The sequence below is a fragment of the Dermacentor andersoni genome, chromosome 10 (genome assembly GCF_023375885.2).
Source record: "Dermacentor andersoni chromosome 10, qqDerAnde1_hic_scaffold, whole genome shotgun sequence".
Taxonomy (NCBI): Eukaryota; Metazoa; Arthropoda; class Arachnida; order Ixodida; family Ixodidae; genus Dermacentor; species Dermacentor andersoni.
Window position 1 is genome coordinate 52,163,009 of NC_092823.1, and position 21,074 is coordinate 52,184,082.

The following is a 21,074-nucleotide window of genomic DNA, read 5'->3' on the forward strand; positions in this document are numbered from 1 at the left end:
GCGTCATCATCTAGACTCAGATTGCACAATCATGTGCTAGTACGACCACCGTGCAAAGCACAAATAGCGATATTCTCATTTTGACTCCTCGCTAGTCTTGTCGTTTCTCATGCCGCCTGTGCTCTGCGAAACCAATACTAACGAAGCCTAGTCGATCTAGTCATTGCCGATGATAATTCAGTGCATGCACTAGCTGTGCAGTAGACTTCTGTCATACCCAACATACCCAGAAATTTTCGCTCACGGACAACTCCGCCGGCGCCAACGCTGGATTTTCTGCGACACACATGAGGCCCTTAACACTCTAACGCGTTAGCAACGCATGTATGCTTTACCACGTAACACTGGTGTATTGCGGCAAAGCTAACTTTACATACTGTGTGGCGAAGCTGTCTTTAAAATTCTGGCCACCATTATGCAACAAAAGATCTTTTTCTAAGAAACGGGTGCGTGTCAGTAGTTTGTTTCGGAGCTTTAATGTCATTTCTACGTTATTTTAGTTTGCACAAGTGAGTGGACGCGCATTCGATTCGGGGTCTGCTTAGAACCGGGCAACTACTGCCAGATGAATCAGCAGCGAGTTCTGGCATTTTTCCTGCGCCTTGTTTAATTCGACTCGCTGGATAACTCGATCAATTTCGTCGGAGCCGTTAGGGTCAAATTAACGTAAGTCGTCTATACTTTAACCTATCTGTAGGGACAACATGACAATGGTCGCGATATGGGCTAAGATTTTGTAGCGACGCTTCCTGCTCGATTCTACACCACTCTTTCTGCTCGATTCTACACCACTCTTATCATCCAGTTCGTGGCCGGCTGATTCCGTTGGTAATGCGCGCGGAGCGCCTCTCTGACCACTGACGAAGCGCGAGAAGTGCGAAAAAGAACAGCATAATAGGAAGTGCTAGAAAATCTTGGCCACGAAATGTCTAGGCCAATGGCAAGCATATGTGCACGCATGCAACACGCGTTGACAAATTTGGGCCGTATTCACGAACGATAACCTGTGAAAGATACTTTCATTTTCGCAATGTTTCGCGTGACTAGCACTGGACGCATCGACGAGTGGCTGCGTTTCCCCACATTATAATATAGCGTGCTGCACTGTGCCCAGAATGACACAAGGAGAAATCGAAGTTGCAAAAGGCTTCCGTTATTTCGACTCCGGTTAATTCAATTTTTCGGTTCATTCGATCCCGACCGAAGGTCCCGGCCGGCGCCCACAAACTTCTATAGGCCCAAGCTTCCGTTATTTCCATCTCAAAATTGGCCTTCGCCCGACAAACTATTTATCAGCTTCGCCGCAGCACAGTATTGTTCTGCGGCAAAGCATACCAACATATAATGGAGCCATTGTCACGGAAAATAGTTCGCGTTTCTTAATTTTAAAGGCACGCATTCGCCATCTCCGCTTACAGTACGAGCACCCGGACGCCTAATAAGCATACCGGCCGCCATTCCGAGCTGTTTCTGAGGTTGCTGTGGCGATTCGAGCCATCATTTTGCCCGCCAGGAGTGTCTCGTATATAACACCGTTAAATTGGCCTAGTACGCATTAAGTATACGTACAGAGCACGCGCCGTACACCGAGAAGCAGAGAAAAACATCATATGTTTTGTAAAAGCTAGAAAAAAGGAAGGCGGTAAAATAGAAGTTTAAAAAAATAATTCACTGACGATTACGATACTCCTAATGCGAGTTTTGATTGCAGCTGTTTAGGTGTTTTGAATTCGCGATATAGTGTGGCAAAGAATTTGAATGACAGGGCACTCTCGGCGGCGGCGCTAAGCTTCTGCTCGGGCAGCTCATTTAGCAGCGGCGGCAGACGAAGCATTTCCACCGGTTGCGTCACTCGTTGTTCGGAAGGAAAGCGTGAACACGGAAAGGCGTGGCTAGTGTGGAGCACGTTCTTCAGCAGCGGCAACACCGCAGGCGAAGTGTCGCATGCGCACTGGGTGCGAAGCCCGCGCTTCGCTTCTGCGCTGGCTGCATGCCTGCACTCCGCTTTCCTTCTCCCCCTTTCGCCATATCCTCCTCCGCTTTCCGCCTCATAGTTTCCGCCTCCGCCGTTTCCGCCTCCTCCGCTTTCCGCCCCATACCCTCCTCGCCGCTTTTCTCCTCGTGCCTCTTCACTCTCGCCGCTTTTTTTTTCATCTCCCGTATTCACTCTCATCTTTCGCTGTGCTCGTTCGCTCTACGCCGACGCTCGACGCACGAACGGGCCCCTGAGAGGTGCGGCTCTAAGGAAACTGAGAAATTCGAGGGGATGTTTAGAGCCAACAAAAGAGCAGGCACGTATCTAAAGCTCCGGAGGTCTGCCAGTAAACCTAAATAGGCACCTCGGTGCTCGTACTGCTACCATTGACAGCGCATGTGCGTCTGTAAATTAAGGCACACGTGCTATGTCCCACAAGAGTAGCACCTTTTCCTGCTTGGTACGCTTCACCACGTAACGGCTGAGTCGCGGCGAAGCTAACTTTAAAGGCAACACTGCTAAGTGAATCAACGGCGTGTTACGGGGTTTTTTTTTTTCGTTTCTTTATTCAACCCGCCAGATAATTCGGCCCGTTCCATCGGTCACGTCAGGATTGAATTAACGGAAGTCGACTGCATCTCCGAAAGTCAAGATCTGAGAATATAATATAGATATTTTGGCCACATGTAGAGTAAATTCACTTATTTTGGGTTGAATCTGGGATTTCGGGTTCCCGGTTATTCAGATTTCTTTGGCGGTCCCCGTCTGGTCAGAATTATTCGTCGGCGACTGTACTCCATCAGTGGTTTTAGTAAACCATGCTTCATAACGTGCAATGTAGTGACAGAAACTTTGTAACATCACTAATACTAGGATGTGAACATTATTATATATAAATTGTGAAAGAAGTTGTGTATTATTCAAGAACTATTGAAAAATATTCAGCGTTCAATTCGCTTCCAGCACTGGGCAATTCGTATTCGGTTCAGCCTAAAACATTACCATTTACACACCCCTATAAATCAAGAAACACTTACCTGGCCTGTGTACTCTGTGTCTGGTTTGTTGATGAGATGCATCAAGAAGAACCTAAATTTAAGAAATAATAGTTTCAGGTAAACTTCTCAGCAGCAAGGTAACAGTAAAATTCACACACGATCACTTTTAAGCAAGACTTGCACAAAGCTAAACAAACAAACAAAAACTTGAAGTGCATCAGGGAATTTAATTAAAACAGCGAAAGTTCACAAGCATTCATTACAATGACCAATTTCTTTAGCATTTTTCACTATTAGTCGTCTGTATTAAACAGCTTTGGAGTACTTGGATACATAACACTTAAAGACAGCATTCAGAACTAAGTACTCTCAGAATGGAGTTTTTGCCAACTATCTTGTGCACATACTTGACAATGGGCAACTGTTCATAACAAAGAAGGGGTCTGAAAATGTTGTAGGCAATATCCCCAGAGCTGTATATACAGAATGAAATCACAGGAACATGCAGCAAACCCGAACTCAATATTTATAATCGTCATTTTAGTTTGACTATTATAATTGAAAAATTTAGTAAAATGTGGGACATATGGCGAATGAGTGTGATTTCAATATAAAGTCAGCTAATGCATTACTTCAACAGGAATTTAACTTGATTCACTTAGACAAAAGCCTCCAGCAAATGGGAGGTAGAAATGCATGGCAACCAAAGGGTTATTTAAAAAATAGTGAATTGAAGAAGTGAAGCAAGAGAGCTGCTCACATGTAGTTAGCCAGGTTGTGCTCCTTTTGAACGTGCGTGTCGAAGCCATGGGGCACCCGATCAAAGTAATCCTTGCCGATGCCACAGATGAAGCAGTTGGACTAGAATGGAGAAAGGCACACAGATCACACCAACAGGAAACACCACTGTACCAGATTTAGCCATTAACTTGCTCTTGGTAACCCAAGAAGTCTATGCTTTCCTTAGCTTTATTGTCGGCTTCAGGTTTGACATATAAGACAAATTTGAGACCCTCGGTTCCGCATTTATCGTGCATTAACATCAGTGAAACAACGCTACAATAACCCATCACTTGAAAACTAGCAGCTGGAACATGCTAGATACTGTTGTACATGATATGTGTTTGCCATTGCAGTTCAGGAATAGTATTCGGAAGATAATGAAGCCATCAGCATAATCTATGGGCACCAGTTATCCACAGCTACATTTTGTTTACAAGATAAAAACAGATAGGTGGTGTGCTTTGTCATCTGTTATTGACAGTAGGCAAGGATTACTCTTCTTTACATCACGTCCCTCTCCATATGTTATTGTACCTGTCACTCACGTCCATGCAGGCCATATGAAAGCGCAGGATGCCCAAAGTTGAACAGTGAGCTTGTCCTGTTTTCACAGCCAGACCACTACATATCACTGGACTACGTTTTACTTCAAGCCAAAAATAATTCATTAACCTATCCGATGTTTATTAAAATTATGTGCTGAAATATGCTGCCACACAGGTGCCCACCAGGGGTTCATTGCCTTCTTGGTTACAGCTGCCTTGCTTTGGTGGAACCAGCTTCCACAAATATATCTTCATTTTATTTTTCGTATGCTGACTACATTTTATATAATATATGCATGCATGTTCCAGCACACACACACTACAATTTTTATGTCTATGTTTATGTCTATGACTGGGCACACTACACACACTACAATTCTTGTGTCTATGTTTATGTCTATGACTGGATTACCACTGCAGTCCACTTAAATACACTCTTAAATATGGCAGCATACATGCATGACATGAAAAGTAATAAAAATATTTTTATAATAAAATAAATGCTTCATAACGACGTAAGTGCTACAAGGGAGATGAACGACTGACCTCCATATCATCAACCACACTCTGCAGTTGGTCTCTCAGCTCTCCAAAGGCGTCAATAATGAGACCTGGAAGAGTGATTGCAGTAGATTAGAGAATGCTTCAAGCAAGTGGACCAAGTGTGAATTAAGCAAGAGCACATTTTGAGCACATTCAGATTGACTGAACAAGTACATGCAGTCTCTCGCAGTGTAACAGACATTCTGTGTCCAAAATGCACTGAAGAAGATTTTTAGGTAATATGTACATATTTAATTTGCTAATCCGACTCCGTTTTTTCCAACCCTGACAGCACATGTGAAAATGGTTTGAATTAATCGATGTTTACATAAAAGTAAGTGTTTCAGATGCATATGCATACACCTTTGGAGCTGTTGAACAATGCATATGTATATATATAATGGCAGCTCTTTCTTATGCTTCTGGTAGATAAAGTACTCTTAAGCTTCTAACATTCCCTACTACAAAGATGGAAAGAATCAATGATTCTTCTTTTGGACTATTCACCTAGCAATGCTATCATATACACAAACTTCCAATGATGATAATATTGCCATTCTCTATATTTACACTCACAGTGAGTGTCGATTTAGTTTTCCAGGGGCTGAGGTTGCATTAAATGAGAAACAGTTGGAAGATGGTCGGTGATGCAAATCCAGGCATCAGTGACCGAGTCAGGATAGAGATTTGGGATGAGCTCACCCTGAATGATGGCCAGCAGGATGACAATGACAAAGAAGAAGAAAGTGATGTCGAAGATGATGCGGTACACTTCGTATTCGTCACCGTCCGGAGGCTCGATTTCATCACCTGAAGGGGAGGAAATAATCAGCATGCAAACCTTTAGAGCAGATTGCCTCTCACCACGAATACCTCACAGGCCTCAAACGACATAAGAGGAAGCCATATCAACGTGAATGCCTATCAGAGAACAATGTGATGACAGTGCACTAAATTTGAATGATCATTAAATTAATTATTTTGCAGTGTTGCCATCACACAGCGCTTAAATGGTACCTTATTGGGTCTTATTGCCTTAGGCCATCTTAACTCACAGGATTTAATTATAATTAGAATTCTGGTTGTTTAACATGAAGGGAAGGGGAGATAAAGAGATTTGACAAAATAAGGCCCCATATATCACAGTGAGGGCCATGTGTGGTTGTTTTAAAAAATATTGTTAAATATTATTTTATTTGAGTGTTGGAACCATGCTTCATCTGCTGCCTGGCTGATGGACAAGCACTACAGGCTTAGGTTGGTGAGCAATGTTAATTTGTACATTAAGGCCATAAACTTGGTTTGGTTTGGTATCAAGTCACGAGCAAGAATGCACAGTGCTTGGATGATTGTAGAGGTAAAAGAACAAAGGGATCAAAAGTGATAAGTGAAGCTTGGCTCTGCAAGAGACAAACACTGATTTTTATCAGTCAGCTGTGTAGATCTAACCTGGTGCCAGATGTCCACAAAAGTGGTTAGTTTTCAATCTGCGACTCCGGCACATTATGTAACACAAAGGTGCTGCTACACTTACCGATTCCGCCACCTGCTCTCACACCTTTGTAGAGGTGGAACACGAAGCACTGAAAAAGGATAGAACAAGAAGTCAGGCCCAACAAACCACTTGTGTGCATTGTCCAGATGGTGCATCACACTGTCATAAGGCAGGGTAAATTATCTGAAATTTTTCGGAGAGGAAACGCAGTTGCATGCAGAAGTCCAGAGTGGATATCTCATAACCATCACATCATAAAAAATTCATCTTAAAGGACTATTCCCACAGTAACAGCCTTTTTTTTTATAATTACTGCAGGTCATTTGCAACTAACAGTTAGCACTTAGGCAGAGCAGCAAGTGACTTTTTTCTTTTGCAGAACGCACTTTTTTCTTCACTAATAGTTATTCAAGAGAGTACCCAAAAGTAACTGAAATGTATTTCTCCCACATAAACACTTAGAACGTTTCTTAAATGGCACAGTCCAAATGAATGTGCCAAGCAGCATAGCTCCAAGATGAATTCGTCATTTCTTGCTTCAAATATTATTACGTGCACATAATAATTGTTTGGCAACTTGTAATCATCGATAGATACGTGGAGTTTAACATCTTATAGCAGCACTGGGGCTGTGAGAGATGTGTTAATAGAAAACTATGAAATTAATTTGACCATCTGAGGTTCCTTAATGTGATCCTAAATCTAAATGCATGGGTACTTTTGCATTTTGCCTCCATCGAAAACAGGAGCGCCTTTGCAACAAATCGAGCCCCCGACTTTGTGCTCCACAGCACAAAACCATAGCCACTGAGTCAATGTGCCAGTTGGCAACTTCTGATGATTGACTGCAAAGAGCAGAATGCATGCAGGAAAATGTGTTTTCTTTCATGGCCTTGTTCGTTGCTATGTTTCTGGATTTATCTCTTTGAGAAATCTCAGCACATTAAAGTGGCACCAATTTATAATGACTCTCAGCTTTCAAATTGCAAGAAAATTCTGACAAGCACCATCTTCTGATTTATAACAAAATAGGCAGGAAATGCATTTCGTGGACACACACACATGGGTGCACTTGAAAAGTCCACTATTTTATAAAATTATTTCCCAATATTGACTCGCTTGCAAAAAGCTTTTCGTTTCCAGTGCTATCCATGGCTTCTTAGGAAAATGAGTTAATCTTATGCAGAATTTCTCTCTATGTTTGCATCATTTTTGTTCATTAATAGTCAATAACATCCTGGTCTGTACTGGGCAAAAATTTGTTGCCTTCTATTGACTGCATGAAGGAATTTGTGTGGTGCACCAGCCAAACAGCATTCTTACAGCCATGTCTATGTACACATCTGCCTCAGGTTATGTTAAATAATAACAGAGAAACACATTTTCTTATACACTTGCACGGGGGAGGGGCGGACATAAGAAGATATGTGAATGTGCCTCACATGCCTACAGTAATAAACACGGCGCAATAAATGACCAATCACACATATTGTTACAACACCTGTCACATTGGCACAAAAGGGGTTTGTTTATGCTAGTACTGTATTTAGTACCACTGCCTTCAAAGAACGACAAATTGTCATGCATATCATTTTGGCTACTTCTGAATATGGCCTAATAAACACAAAATCATAGCGCACATGATGTGATGGCACCCGATTGCATGAAAACAAAAGCCACAAAAGAGTTGGCACCCACCGTGAGCATGCTGTGACACTTGTGGTCAACCTGGTCGTCCTCTTCCTGGATGTAGAACTTGCGGAAGAAGCTGAACGCTATCACCGTGTAGATGTACACTATGATGGTCAGCAGCATCACTGTCAGCACCAGCTGCAGCATTATAGGCACCAGTCATCCTCCAAGCTCATCACAATGTCAAACAATTAGTCTCTATGCAGTCACATTATAGTACTGTAGTTTTGTGTATACTACATTTACTCGGATCTACGTTAGGTTCAATTGTAGGCTGACACCTCGATTTCGGAAGGCAAGAAAAAGAAATCACATTCGTCAAGTGTAAGCCTACCAAGGTAATAGTGCAGTCAAAATGGTGTACTGTTACAGTGAATCTCCGGCAGTGTATAGTAATGGCTACAGTGCTATCCTTCTGTTGCTTGATGTTGACATTAACAGCCTACCATTTTACAGTTCTGACCACCATTAATGAAATCCTCAAATCTAAGCCAGCCTAGGAGTCATGTAACTTATGTTTTCAAAAAAAAAAGGTATTGGCCGACAATCACATAACTGTAGTAAAACATGTCCCTGCATGAACCCACACCACCCCCCAATCACAAACATTAGGAAAAAAAAGAAAAGAATGCAGGTATCTAACCTACACAAAAGCCACAGGCCCTCCTATGGAAACATTGGCCAACCTTTCTCAAGCTCCTTATTGCTGTTTATAACCTTTATACACAGTCTCCCATAAAAGTATTTACGAAGGAAACCTGACACAAATGTCTGTTGAAAGCATATCTACAGAAACTTTTTCGACTGGGTTTTTAGGTGTCATTTAAACAGCTGCTTTTCATTTAAACAACAATGCAGTTTAATGTAACATGTATCTAATTGCAGTGAAGCCACAAAATCGGGCATGGCTTCATGGCAAGCTGGAGCACATTGCCGCGAAGTCACATGGCAATGTTCACTAAGTACAGTTGTGCCTAGCAAATAAACGTTTATGGCATGGATGCTGGTTTTGTTCTTATTATAATTTTTTGCATTAAATGCTGAAGCACTTACATATTGTGAATTTATAGTCTTGTCAATCCCATTTTTCTGACTTCATTACTTTATTTTATTTCTTTGCTTTCTTTCCTTTTTCTCTTCATTTTAAGATTTACCTTGCTTTCTTGGTAGGTGTTTATGATTGATGATGTTCAGATAGCTGGTTCTCTGGTATTCCAATCCCTCATGAGTTTGCTGCTTAGTAATAAGTTGAAACTTTGTACTTATATTTCTTGAGCATTTTTGGTGCAGGCTATGCAGGCAAAAGATATGGTGATCACACTGCACACCTGTTTGCCATTGTGTGTGACTGACTGCAAGATGGTGCGCAGAGTCTTGAAGCCGACAGCCACGTCCAGCAGGTGGGCCGCAAAGAAGAAGTAGTTCAGGTTGCCCATCACCGAGAACGTGAAGTACCACAGGTTGTACAGGAATGACTGCGCATAAAGAGAAAGCAGCCACATGCCATAAGTGGGGATGCAATCTGGGAAAGAAATGTACAGAATCCCAACAGCATTTTCAGGTGTTTGCCTGTAGCGAATTCTGCCACATATTGCTATCATGTACTTTCTCAAGAGCACTCAATTTTTCGATGTACAGTTAGGTCTACTCTTAAAGAAAACGCCCAGAGTGCAAGAGAAAGAGTAGCAAAAGAAAGGTGGGGAGCGTAACCAAAAGAAAAGTTCACTTTTCTATCCTGCGTGGGAGAAAAGGGACTTAACAAGATAGGAAGGGAGGAAGGCGAGTTGCAAGATGGAAATCACCGCACAAAATTCTGAGGCAACACGCATCCGTATTGCTGCCTATCTCACAGGCCCATCAATAACAGTGTTTGATGATGGCAGCATCCATTGCTATCGCCAACATCTTTAGTAGATGGCATGATGGTGCAACAACGATGCAATGATGACAATGAAGATGATGGTGTGATGACAATGGCAGCCTGACCAAGATGACATGACAATGACAAACTCATAACAGCACGATGAAGATGGCAGCATGACAACAACGGAATGACTGACAAGAGCATGACAATGATGGCATGATAATGGCTGTGCACCTGCACTTTTTACTCCGCTCGTTTACTCCATAAAGGCCGTATTGCCACCGCCGAAATACATCATGCATGAAGCGTATACTTCACTTGGGCTCCTCTCTCACGCTTCCCTCTAGACATGCTGCGCCATCTAACAGTGCCGATGTAAAATCCATGTGTAGAACATGTCTGGATATAACCACCAGCAAGATTGCCTGATTATAGACGATGCAGTTCGATTCCATCAAAGACGAGATAAATTTTAAAGAATTTTTTGGCGTTAAAGAACAGAAGATATATCTTTGTGCATGCTCGGTCACACAAGCTGGCATCATAAAGGTTACATACAAACAAACAATCCAGGAAGTGTGTGAAGTTCTCAAATAATGCTAAAGGAACGCAGGGATGTTAAAGGGACACTAAAGTGAAAAATGATTTCTTCTGCATCAGCAAATTACCTTTCTACAACACCAAAAACATCACTCTTACAACGACAAGACGTTTGGTAAGCCAGAAAAAGCGCAAGAATGAAATAGGGGTGGCGATGCCTACTTAAGTTCCCGCACCTGGGGGCTGTGACGTCATGGATTTTTATGGCATCTTCTAGGGCCTACTAATTATACATAGCGGTACAGATTGACTACATTGTGTTCTAAAGGAACCAAATATTAAACATGGCAAGTTTCGGGAACCTTTATTCAACCAACGCGGCCCAAATGCGAAAACGAACTTTGGAATCCCTGCCGTCACGCTGACGTACCGGTGCGGGGGTTTTGCGCGAAATTCAAATACTGGTACTTGGACCTTCATTTTCTCATCTAATAATCAAACTATTTTTATGAAATGACTGCCTGCAGGGTTCTGAAACAATTCTTCATTCGTCTAAACTGATTAATTGTTTCGCTTTAGTGTCCTTTTAAACACTCAGAAATGTGGTTGGGTACCATACGCTGGGGAAAAGGAGAAGGGGAATAGAAAGAAGACAGAAAGAGAGGGGGGTAGAGAGACATGCACAGAGAACACCACAGGGTGAAAGGTGCTCGCACAAGTCAGATGTTCTCAGAAAGCACGAAAGTGCCTTCACTTTCTTCTGAGCCAATTATTGGTGGGGACAGTGTTCTGGTATTGTCTGCTCACTCAGAGGACGATCATATAGCTTCCTGAATGCACTGGACACAAATTGTCTTTGTGCTTCAAATTGTGGACAGTGGCACCATAGGTGGTCAATGTTCTCCTCGCAGCCCCAGACATCACATGCAGGTCCGTCAGCCATTCCAATTACTGATCAATAAGCTTTCGTGGAGACAACTCTCAATGACAACCGACACAGAAGTGATGCAATAAAATGATTACGTAACAAGTTGGAAGTTAGAAGTTGCTGAATGAGATGCTTCCTAGAACACTCTACAATTTATTGGAAGTTCTTTTCCTGAGGTAATGTTTGCAAAGTTGGTTATTTACCTTGACTGATTATGCAATTAGCAGAATACAAAAATAGTGTCCCTCGCTTCACTTCATTCCTCCTCCTTCGACCATTTGGTTTTAAAATCATGCAAATCCTGCACACTGTGGGAGTTAGTCCGAACGAAGCTCCCCTGAGCTGGCAAGATGAAGCAGTGCAGCTCAACAAGAGACATGCAGTGAACTTCAGTGACAAATGAGCCCTGCAGGGCACAGGCTTACTGGTAAGATCAACAAATGTGCCCAAGCTGCAGAGAAACACGATACGGCACCACCATGGGCAACTGCGTCTAAACCTTTAGACATCCCAAAGTTCTCGTGTGACAGCACATACATCTCAAAGGGCAAGATGGCATTCCGCGATCAACATGCTCCGAAACCGAGAAACTCGACTGCACGAGAGCACATGCCGTTCGCATCAGAAATGTCTGACCGTGACCATGAAAATGGGCAAAAAAAACAGAGAAAGCTATTCGCTTTATTATGGTGCTTTAAGTTTAGTGTATAACAGTGACTTTGAACATTCTTTTGTGCTCAACGCAGGTGAAAAGGAATGAGGTGCCTTTGCAAAACTCACATTATCAGTGATTGTGACTCCAGACTTCCAAATCTGGTATTTCCAGTCCACGTTTGTGATGCTTGAAACAAAAAGAAATTAAGATCACATCAATCATATTATCAATGACTAGACATCAATGACATAATCGATGACATTGCTGACATTTCTAGAATGTGTAAATTGCTTATTCTGTTTATTTTTACAGTTCAGCGTCGCGCTAATTTCTAGCTGTCTTTGTATACAGTCCACTTCCATAGCATTGGTCCCCTCAGGATCAAATCCTGACGGGACCAACACAACGGATCGAAATATCCGGCGGGTCGAATCAAACAACTGCAGAAAAAACACCAAATCCCACTGCTGATTTTTCGGCAGTATTTTTCTGACTTTAGGACACCTCTATATCAAACGAGCGCCCACTTACTATTCGTCTAATGTAGAAAGCCCACCTATAAATGACATAAGGCTCCTAAACAAACTAGAAATCTACCGTGCAGCCGATTCTTTAGCAAGAAAAATGAGCAGGGGGCTGGTTTTCTAAAGTCAACTTCGCCGCACATTATTTTGAAGTCAACTTTGCCGCAATACGATACTGTTATGCAGTAAAGCATACAAATGCCTTGAAGGCGGTTTTGGTATCGTGCAATTGCGCCGTGCAGGAAATAACCTCAACAATTTTAATGAAAAAATAAGGTTCATATTGGAATCAACTGAATATCCTATATGACATTGTGAGCTATGTTCTTGAAAACGTTCCTAGGCCAGGCCAGAAATAGGCGTTTCTAAAAGTAGATGATATGTGTTAAATGCATTTACTGACCCTGAGCTCCGCAGAGACAGATGTTGCCACTAAAGGGGCCACTATTGGGGTCACCATAGGGGTGAGCCACATGTGTTCCCACTGGTGAAGTTAGAATTATTTGGCAAAAGCCAAGTTTAGGATCAAAATAATGAATATTTGGGCACATAGAAATGCATGGACACTGGCTGCGAGCTTCGGTTGATATCAAACATAACCTAAAATATCTAATTAACAAGTCGAATTAATGGAAGGCTATTGTATAAGTCTATTTCTTTATTGTTTTACTGAGAGTTGTTGAGTTGTTGTTTATAAGTTTAGGACTGTTCCATGCACTTAATTTTGCCAACTTTTGTTTTTATGTGCATATGTTGTGTTGATTAGCTTCACATCTATGAATATTTTTCTGACCTGCCTACGCCATATGCAAAACCCAATTCATTGAGGCATTTGAGGTGTTGTAAATTATACAAGAAATATCTCACAAGCTCTCACGTAGACCAGACGGCATAGTAGTAACTCCAGAAAATTTTCACACAGGCTCCTGCATGCGCGAAACCGAGAGGCTCAAACAAATAATTTCTGTAAAGTCTATACATAAAGTGGAATTGAACACGAAACATATACATTACCCTGAAATGTAAAAATATGTGATCAAAAACATTTTTCATTATAGAAAAAGAAAAGTTTGACATCATATTTGCTGAGCCACTTTCCTGGTTCACCTAGTACAGTTTTATCAGACACAATTCCTGAACACAACATGTGGCAACACCAACTGATATGGGTATTCGTGCAAGTCTCACAGCTATAAACTGTGCATGCGACAGGCATGCAGTTTAAAAAAAACAAGTGAAAGAATAATTATCATTTGCTCATACAAAAACCAAGCATCTGAAGGATGGAACTCCACGTTGAAGCAGTCTTAGCAGCTAGAGAATTGTTAGACTTGCCAGAAGACATCGGGTAAAGACCACTATGACCATGCCAAAGCCAACCTACATCACCAGCAAGCAAAGAATAACTAGTCTAAGTGATAGACATTAGATATGCTGTTACATTTCTCACACAAGTAACATGATCAGCATGAAGTACTGAAAATTTGCAGGGGTTTGGTAAGCTTTGTGAGTGTGAATTCTATAATAATAACAGATAAAGAACTGCTCATGCTATCTAAGATTGATCGAATTTGGAATTTCCGTAACTGACAAAAATAAAGAGAGAGTAGGAGGTCAACAATACAGGCATTCACTCAGCTACCCTTTCCTAGAAAAAGTATTACATGGTATAAAAAAAGGAAGGGAGCGAGCAAACAATGAACGCACGTAAGATGCACAGCATGACTGAAGACAATCACTCTGATTTGTTGACTTGACAAGAGTGCTAGTGCTCGAATTGCTTTCTGCACCAATAACCAATGTGGCAATTGTAAGCAAATCGTGCTGCTATGGCCATTAAGGCTTGTGAGGAAGCACCACGAGTGTAGCCATTAGGATTTACATCGCCACAAATGAAGGGAAAAAACTAGAAAGGAGCATTGCGTCATGCTGCCAGCCTTTTCAAACCAACTTGCCGTGAAGCTATTCCCTTTACATTTTCTCATTCAAAAAGTCATCAAACAAGTGACCATGCTCGGCAGACTTGGCCAAGTGGGCTTGGTTCCTGGTAGCTTTTATTCTGCCCGCACTTGTTGAGATGCTTTGCTAACCTTTCTGTGCATATTTTCTCCCTGTATGCTTGAGCAACTTTGGTTGTTTGTCGCAACAGATAGGTTTATCATCTTCGTTGCAACATGTGGCTGTTGCACCTGACATTCTTTTTTTGGAAGAGCATGAGGTGAGTGTAGCACTGGAAGACACTAAAGCTTACTGCGACGTGATCCCCATGGTGGACTGACATTTCTTTAATTTTGTTACGTAGTGCTCCCACCTGGTTCTTTCCTTCCTCCATCTGCATCACCCTATCACGCACTTATTGACATGCAATTTAAACAACATTTCTTTCCTAACCAGTGTCCATCTACACTCTGTAGCAATGTTCCAAGTTTTTTTTTGCATCTGAAAATGTTGAGCTCGCTCAGTGTACTATATTTTTCACTGTACAACCTGTCTCTGCATTTGGCCCACACCTACAATTACATACACGCAAAAAAATGCGAAAGTATAACCTGCTGAACTAGCTGCGTACAACAATGCTCAAATCTTTGTAAAAGCCGTCTCCATTCGTGGATGCACAACTCATCCTTGTATCTTTGGCAGCGGCTCCATTCTCCACCTCTTTGGCGACGCTGATAATCTGCAACCTTCCGCAGCGTTGTAAAGGACTTTTGTCAAGTGGAGCTCATTGTGATTCGAGTTCAGGTTCACCGGCGCCATGTGTGCTATTCGCTAATTCCTAACCCATTAGAAACGCGAAATGGTGGCCCAATGAGAATGGGAGACCACAAAAAAGAGGCGAAGAAAGCGTCAACACATGGGAACGGGGGAGAGTTGGGTTCCCTAGGAGATAAAGCTGTAAAAGGCGGAAAATTTTGCCTTTAAATGTGGCTTCCTGGCAGTAAGGATCACACTGCTGTAAAGCCACACCATAGGTGGAATACACACTGCCACGAAGTCACACCTCAAGGAGAAATTAGCATAAAACCTGCGCCCCTACTTTATTGGTAAATTTACAATTATTGGTGTGGCTGATATGCGCAAAAATACAATTGTCTGGAGAAGGACAGCCAGCAAGGCAATCAGTGGTAAAATCCAAAGCTGTGACTCAGTCAAGACTTACAAGGGGAACAGGCCACTGGGTTCGTCCTTTTCTTGAGAGATAGATCCACTCTTGTCCATGCCAAGCACATTGCTCAGGGCCTCGGGGTCGTACGTCTCTGAGTACTTCTGACGCACCTGATGGAATAGAGATGAATGCTCATTATAAAGCGGCTTTGCGATATCTTTATTACAATCGTTGCAGGCTTGCACGAGCCTCTGTGGCTTGCACCAAAGCCTGTGATTCATCCTTGGTATCTCTTCTGCATTGACACGGAGAAAACGTAGCTCATCCACAACATACAAGCAGTTAACTGCCACTTTTTCAACATCACACTTATAAAGCACATAGAACGCCTTATAATGTTGTAGTGGTATCTGTTGGCATTATCCAGAGTAAGATGGAATAATGTCCATAAGGACAGGCAAACATTTTATAAACACTTACGGGAGAGCAACCTCTTGACTTTCAAATATGAGAGTTGTTTTTGGTGTGAAATGTATTTTTTTATGAATTTGCACTTAGCCAGATACAAGATATATGTATTTATATGCTACCGATGTCACTCCATGCGTTGAGAGTGGCTCATCGCTCACAAAATAGAGTGCTTTTTGAAATAGAACCGTTCTTACCCTTTTCTTGACGAACTTGTCCCAGTAGTTCACAGGAAAAGATCTGTAATAAACAGTGTGTGAGCTAATGATGGTTTTCTGCCTTTAAAGATGGCACAGACTATAAATAACTTCGGAGTGCATAAAACACATGCATACTTTATGCTGCTGTAGGAGGGACAATAACACAGAAAAACAGATGAGTGAACAAGTTGTATGTATACGCGAGTCTGAAGAGACACTACCGCAATAAATGGGAAAACATGCAGTAGAACTTGACTATCATAAACAGCTTCCAGCAATTAACAGTCGCACTTACATTCCTGTCTCTTGAAATTAGCAACAGCTGTACCACATTGTCACGGCTCAGTCGTGCTGACCTTAGATATAATTTTCATGTGTTGTCAGGGCAACGTTGTGCAAAAATTCCTGTCCCATTTCCACTTATGCTTTAAAGGCAAACGATTAATGTATTAATATCTTTGCATAATTTTCAAATATGAGGTTTTCATTAGGCCAATCTATTGTTTTGGGACATGAAATCGTGCATTTTTTAAGTAACTTTCTTTGGCTTTTTTGGCCTTTTTGTCCCTGATGCCGTGACCACCAGCGTATACTGCTGGTGTTCAGTGGTAGATGGTCAGACTTAGAAAGGAAAACGTTCATTTGCACTCTCTTGCTCCCTCCTATCTCTCTCTATAGCTGGCTCTCTCACTTTTTTGTTTGCTCACTCGTGCATTCGTTCGTGCTATTTGCTTACATTGGCAATCATCATCAATGGTTTCTGCACAATCGTTTTCTTCTAATCACACCCTGAATGCCTGTGAATACCTGCCAATCTCTGAGCATTAAAATTCGTAAAAGTCCTGCAGATAAAACAAAATGAGGGCTGGGGGGTGGGGAGGAATGGCATACATCTTTTTTAAAGTTTCCCCTGAGCAAACACATTTCTGTGGAATACCATCACACTTTATTAATGGTAATTTATCTTTAGACACAACATGCAAGCATCAACAGCCTTGGAAAAGCACAGATTGACGAAAAAAACATTGCTTTTAAATCAGAGCATCTTTGCTGTTGCTGACTTGGCCTGCTTCAGGAAATTCTGTTAATAAAGTTGCTCTAAGTGCTACTCTGGCATACATGGCATCTTGCAGGGCCATAAAGAGGCAGTAAAGGTGCCATTTACAATATATATATTTTTTTCTTGCATGGATTTTTTTGCAATATTGCCTCCGGCCCTGCCTTTCAACATGTTTACAGAATTCATTTTTTTAAGACTTGACACAATATTCGTAAAATCTTGAAACAAGAACAAATTTGTAAACTTCACAAAAAAATTTGGGAGAGTTGGAAAGTATGCCTGTGCTCTATAAGCACTTCCCCCTTCTACCCGATTAAAACTTGAAAAATGGTGCAGAAGGCATGCGAGGCAGCGAGATGCTGCTCACTTGGTGCTTATCACAAGCTTGTCCCAACGCGCGCGTACGTCGTCCTCCGCAGGCTCTTCGGTGATGTACAGGCCGTCAAACTCCATGGCACGGGCAACTTCTTTTTCTCGCTTGAAGATGGCTAGCGGAACCTGCATGTCAAGGTGGTTATGCTTTCATCACTCTTCATGCAATTCAATGAATTTCATTGGTCCCATCAGGGCCAAATGAACGGAAGTTGACTGCACTTGCTGGAAAGATTATAGAAGTGTCCACACACCTTGAGGTGGTAGTAAGCGATGAGCATGCAGAAGGAGACGAGTGAGTGAAACAGGGCCATGAACCGGATTATGGGCTCCAGATAGAAGAGTTTCTCTTCTATGATCACCCACTCCTCCAATTCCTCTTCGCTGCCTTCCGAGTCGGATAAAGCTTCGGTTGCATTAGCCAGCACTTCAGCCAGACCGCCGCCGGCATCGCTATCGCCCTCGTTGTCGCTCAGCGCCCCGGCGGCAGCGGCCACAGCAGAGCCTGCTTCGTCGTCGTCACTACTCTCGCCTGTCGAAACCTGCACAGTGAGCAAAGACATACTGATGCTTGACATTGAGCTACCTTCTACATTTAAGAGTTGTGATGCATAGGTGCATATATCTGCAAACACCCAGTAATCAGCAGTGGCCATGATTCCTTCTACTGTGAATGGCCCAGTTTTTTGCAGGACATTTGGAAAATCAATCCCTACTATTACAGCGTGTCTACCAAATTGACATTTCCAAATTCCCTGAGTTTTCCAGGCTTTCCCTGAGTGCCTTGGCAAAATTCCCTGAGTGATGCAGAACTATGTTTTATGTCAAGACGGGCTGAAACCATATTGCCCGATGCTGTCACTTTCTAGTAAGCATATGAACATAAAAAAAAACGACTTAACCTAATTTGAATACGAAGGAGTAGTGTTTGTTATTCACAATGAGAATAGAAGGCAGGGGTTAGTAAAATGCACCGCAAATAAAATGTCTTCGAAAAAAATTGCAAATCGAGTTAGACATTCTGAAATACTAATAAAAAGGAGATGCATACAGAAGCAAACATTTTCGAATATGAGCATTTCTATCAACTGATAGCAAGCTCAGTGGTATTAGGCTCGAACTTTGTCACAATTGAGATTTTCTCTCAACAGCTCGTAAGTCAACCTCAATTGTCCGGACATACTCTCAGCCTGTGCACAATGCCTCAGTGTTGTGTTTCACTGCTTTAAAGAGTTTATTTTGGTTTGGATGAGGGACACCTGCATCTCGGCATCAGCCAACACTGTTTTTTGAGCTGAAGCTCCTTCAAAATGGCGGCAGCATGCTTCCTTTCCCGTTCATTCCTTAATGTGTAGGTCCTTTCTGTTCTTGTCCTCCTTCCACTGCTCGTTTGCTCCAGGGGCCATTTGAAGCAACTTCTTGGTCAGTTGCACAGTCCATGTCTGATTTTTCGAACTACCTAGGGGCCGCGAGAACGTCAGAAAAATCGGCCAGTTGAAAAAAATAAATGCATGTCATTTACTGCCCGTAAGGGCTCAAACCACCACAGGCACATTCGAAAATGCTCTGAAGGCCTGTCGGTGCACGTATTAGGTATATCAGTGCTCACACTGTGACAGGAAATACCGGGTGTACGCGTGCATAATTAAGGAATACATACTGTGTCCCGTGGCAATAGTCCCTTCCCACGCTTATGCTTCGCTGCAATACTTTTGCATATACTTCACCAAGTAACATTTCTGTACATAGGCGAAGCTGACTTTAAGGAACAGGCATTATGCAATGCAGCGTGATTCCCAAGCTTCTAAGCCAATCGCGAGGACCACAAAGGCGGAGTCCGTGCCATTGCTGACAGCAGCAAATTCTTTCAATAAAAAACCCGGCACCTAATGGCAATAAGCTTCATAGCGAATGTCGAAGCAGCTAGGCCTAGCGTTGCCGCAGTAGTGGCTACGGCTGCCAGCGGATCTGCGTGCGAGAGTGCCAGTTCGAGGCAGCGAGGTAATCAAAATGGCAGCAATGGTGGCTTTTATTAATGCAGTTTCGGACCTGTGGTCACTGCAGAACGTCCGGAAAATCGGATGGCGAAGAATTCTTGCGTCCGAAATTTCAGACGTTCTGATACACTGACTATATGGGGTACATGGTAGTGGCGCGAAGCCGTCCAAATTGTCGGAAATCTGGAAAGTCAGTCGTTGACGGTACACTGGCAACTACTCCAGCCGACGAAAGGGCGTCAAAGTCGATTCATTATGATTCCTGTGTTACTCGAGCCAGCATTACCGTGACTTTCGACCCTTTATAAAACTACAGCTAATTTTCCCTGATAGAAGCACAAGTTCCCCGAGTTTTCCCTGAGTTTTTCCAGACTACTGAAAATCCCTGAGAATTCCCGGTTTTCCCAATTTTCCCGGTTGGTAGACACCCTGTATTATGTTGCAATCATGCTGAAGCGTCCTGCATTGAGTAGAACACCCTAGGCAGGGTATGGTTTTATTAACACCTTTTTATTAACACGTTTTTCGTCAATACCTAGTTGCCCCAAAACTTGGGGCAGAATGAATATCCTCACTGGGAAATGGTCATACAGTGCATAGCATTCTTTGTAATCATTACTTATAAAGCTTATATTCTATCCTTAAAACCAAGACTGCCGTATCTTAGGGGCTAAGCAACTCGAAGAAATACCCCGCAGACTATGACGATCTCCCCAATAAACTCGTTTTTGCCACCAATCTTGTGCTTAGTAAATGAAAGAAATTTTGTTGTGCTTTTTAGAGCGCCATCCTTAGCTGGTGGTTCCTGCATTGAGCATCAGCGTCCCTTGGAATAACTGAGTGAACAAGCACAGCCAAGAATGAAAGAGCGAATCCGGAGTTCAGTGGGAGATGAAGGACGGCGATAGCGAAGAGAACACAAGGAAGAAAGCGGAGGAAGAGAGTATCATGAAATGGCGAGGAGGATACCGGAGTGCCACTCGAGATGTGCTCTATGGCGGCAACCAGGCATGTGGCGGGTGAGTCCACCAATACCTTATATAGAAACAAAGGGCTGGCATAGGCCCTCTGCGCTCTCCGCGAGTGATGTGTTCCTGTGTTCATGCTTTCTTTCTAAACAATGAGCAATGCAACCGGTGGAAATGCTTCGTCTGCCTCTGTTGCTAAACGAACTGCCTCAGCGGAGGCTCAGTGCTGCCACTGTGAGGACCCTGTCATTCAGAATGAAATTCTTTGCCACAATACATAGCGAATTCCAAACACTTAAACAGCTGTGCTCAAAATTCGCATTGGGGAGTATCGTAATCATCACTGAATTTTCTCTTGCCT

The 21,074-nt window shown here is 42.6% G+C and overlaps 1 protein-coding gene across 6 annotated transcripts in view; it reads right to left on the reverse strand.

The window, feature by feature from the left end:
• The window catches only part of RyR (Ryanodine receptor), a 314,977-nt gene that overhangs the window by 4,669 nt on the left and 289,234 nt on the right, over positions 1 to 21,074 (reverse strand). For all 6 annotated transcript variants that reach the window (XM_055062325.2, XM_055062323.2, XM_055062324.2 and 3 more), the window contains 12 exons: positions 18,003 to 18,290; positions 17,744 to 17,874; positions 16,314 to 16,356; positions 15,703 to 15,818; positions 12,144 to 12,204; positions 9,360 to 9,506; positions 8,038 to 8,169; positions 6,379 to 6,427; positions 5,547 to 5,654; positions 4,848 to 4,912; positions 3,734 to 3,834; positions 3,013 to 3,064 (listed from right to left, as the gene is read on the reverse strand). In XM_055062325.2, the coding sequence (XP_054918300.2) occupies positions 3,013 to 3,064; positions 3,734 to 3,834; positions 4,848 to 4,912; positions 5,547 to 5,654; positions 6,379 to 6,427; positions 8,038 to 8,169; positions 9,360 to 9,506; positions 12,144 to 12,204; positions 15,703 to 15,818; positions 16,314 to 16,356; positions 17,744 to 17,874; positions 18,003 to 18,290 (1,293 nt within the window). The remainder of the gene's footprint in view (positions 1 to 3,012; positions 3,065 to 3,733; positions 3,835 to 4,847; positions 4,913 to 5,546; positions 5,655 to 6,378; positions 6,428 to 8,037; positions 8,170 to 9,359; positions 9,507 to 12,143; positions 12,205 to 15,702; positions 15,819 to 16,313; positions 16,357 to 17,743; positions 17,875 to 18,002; positions 18,291 to 21,074) is intronic.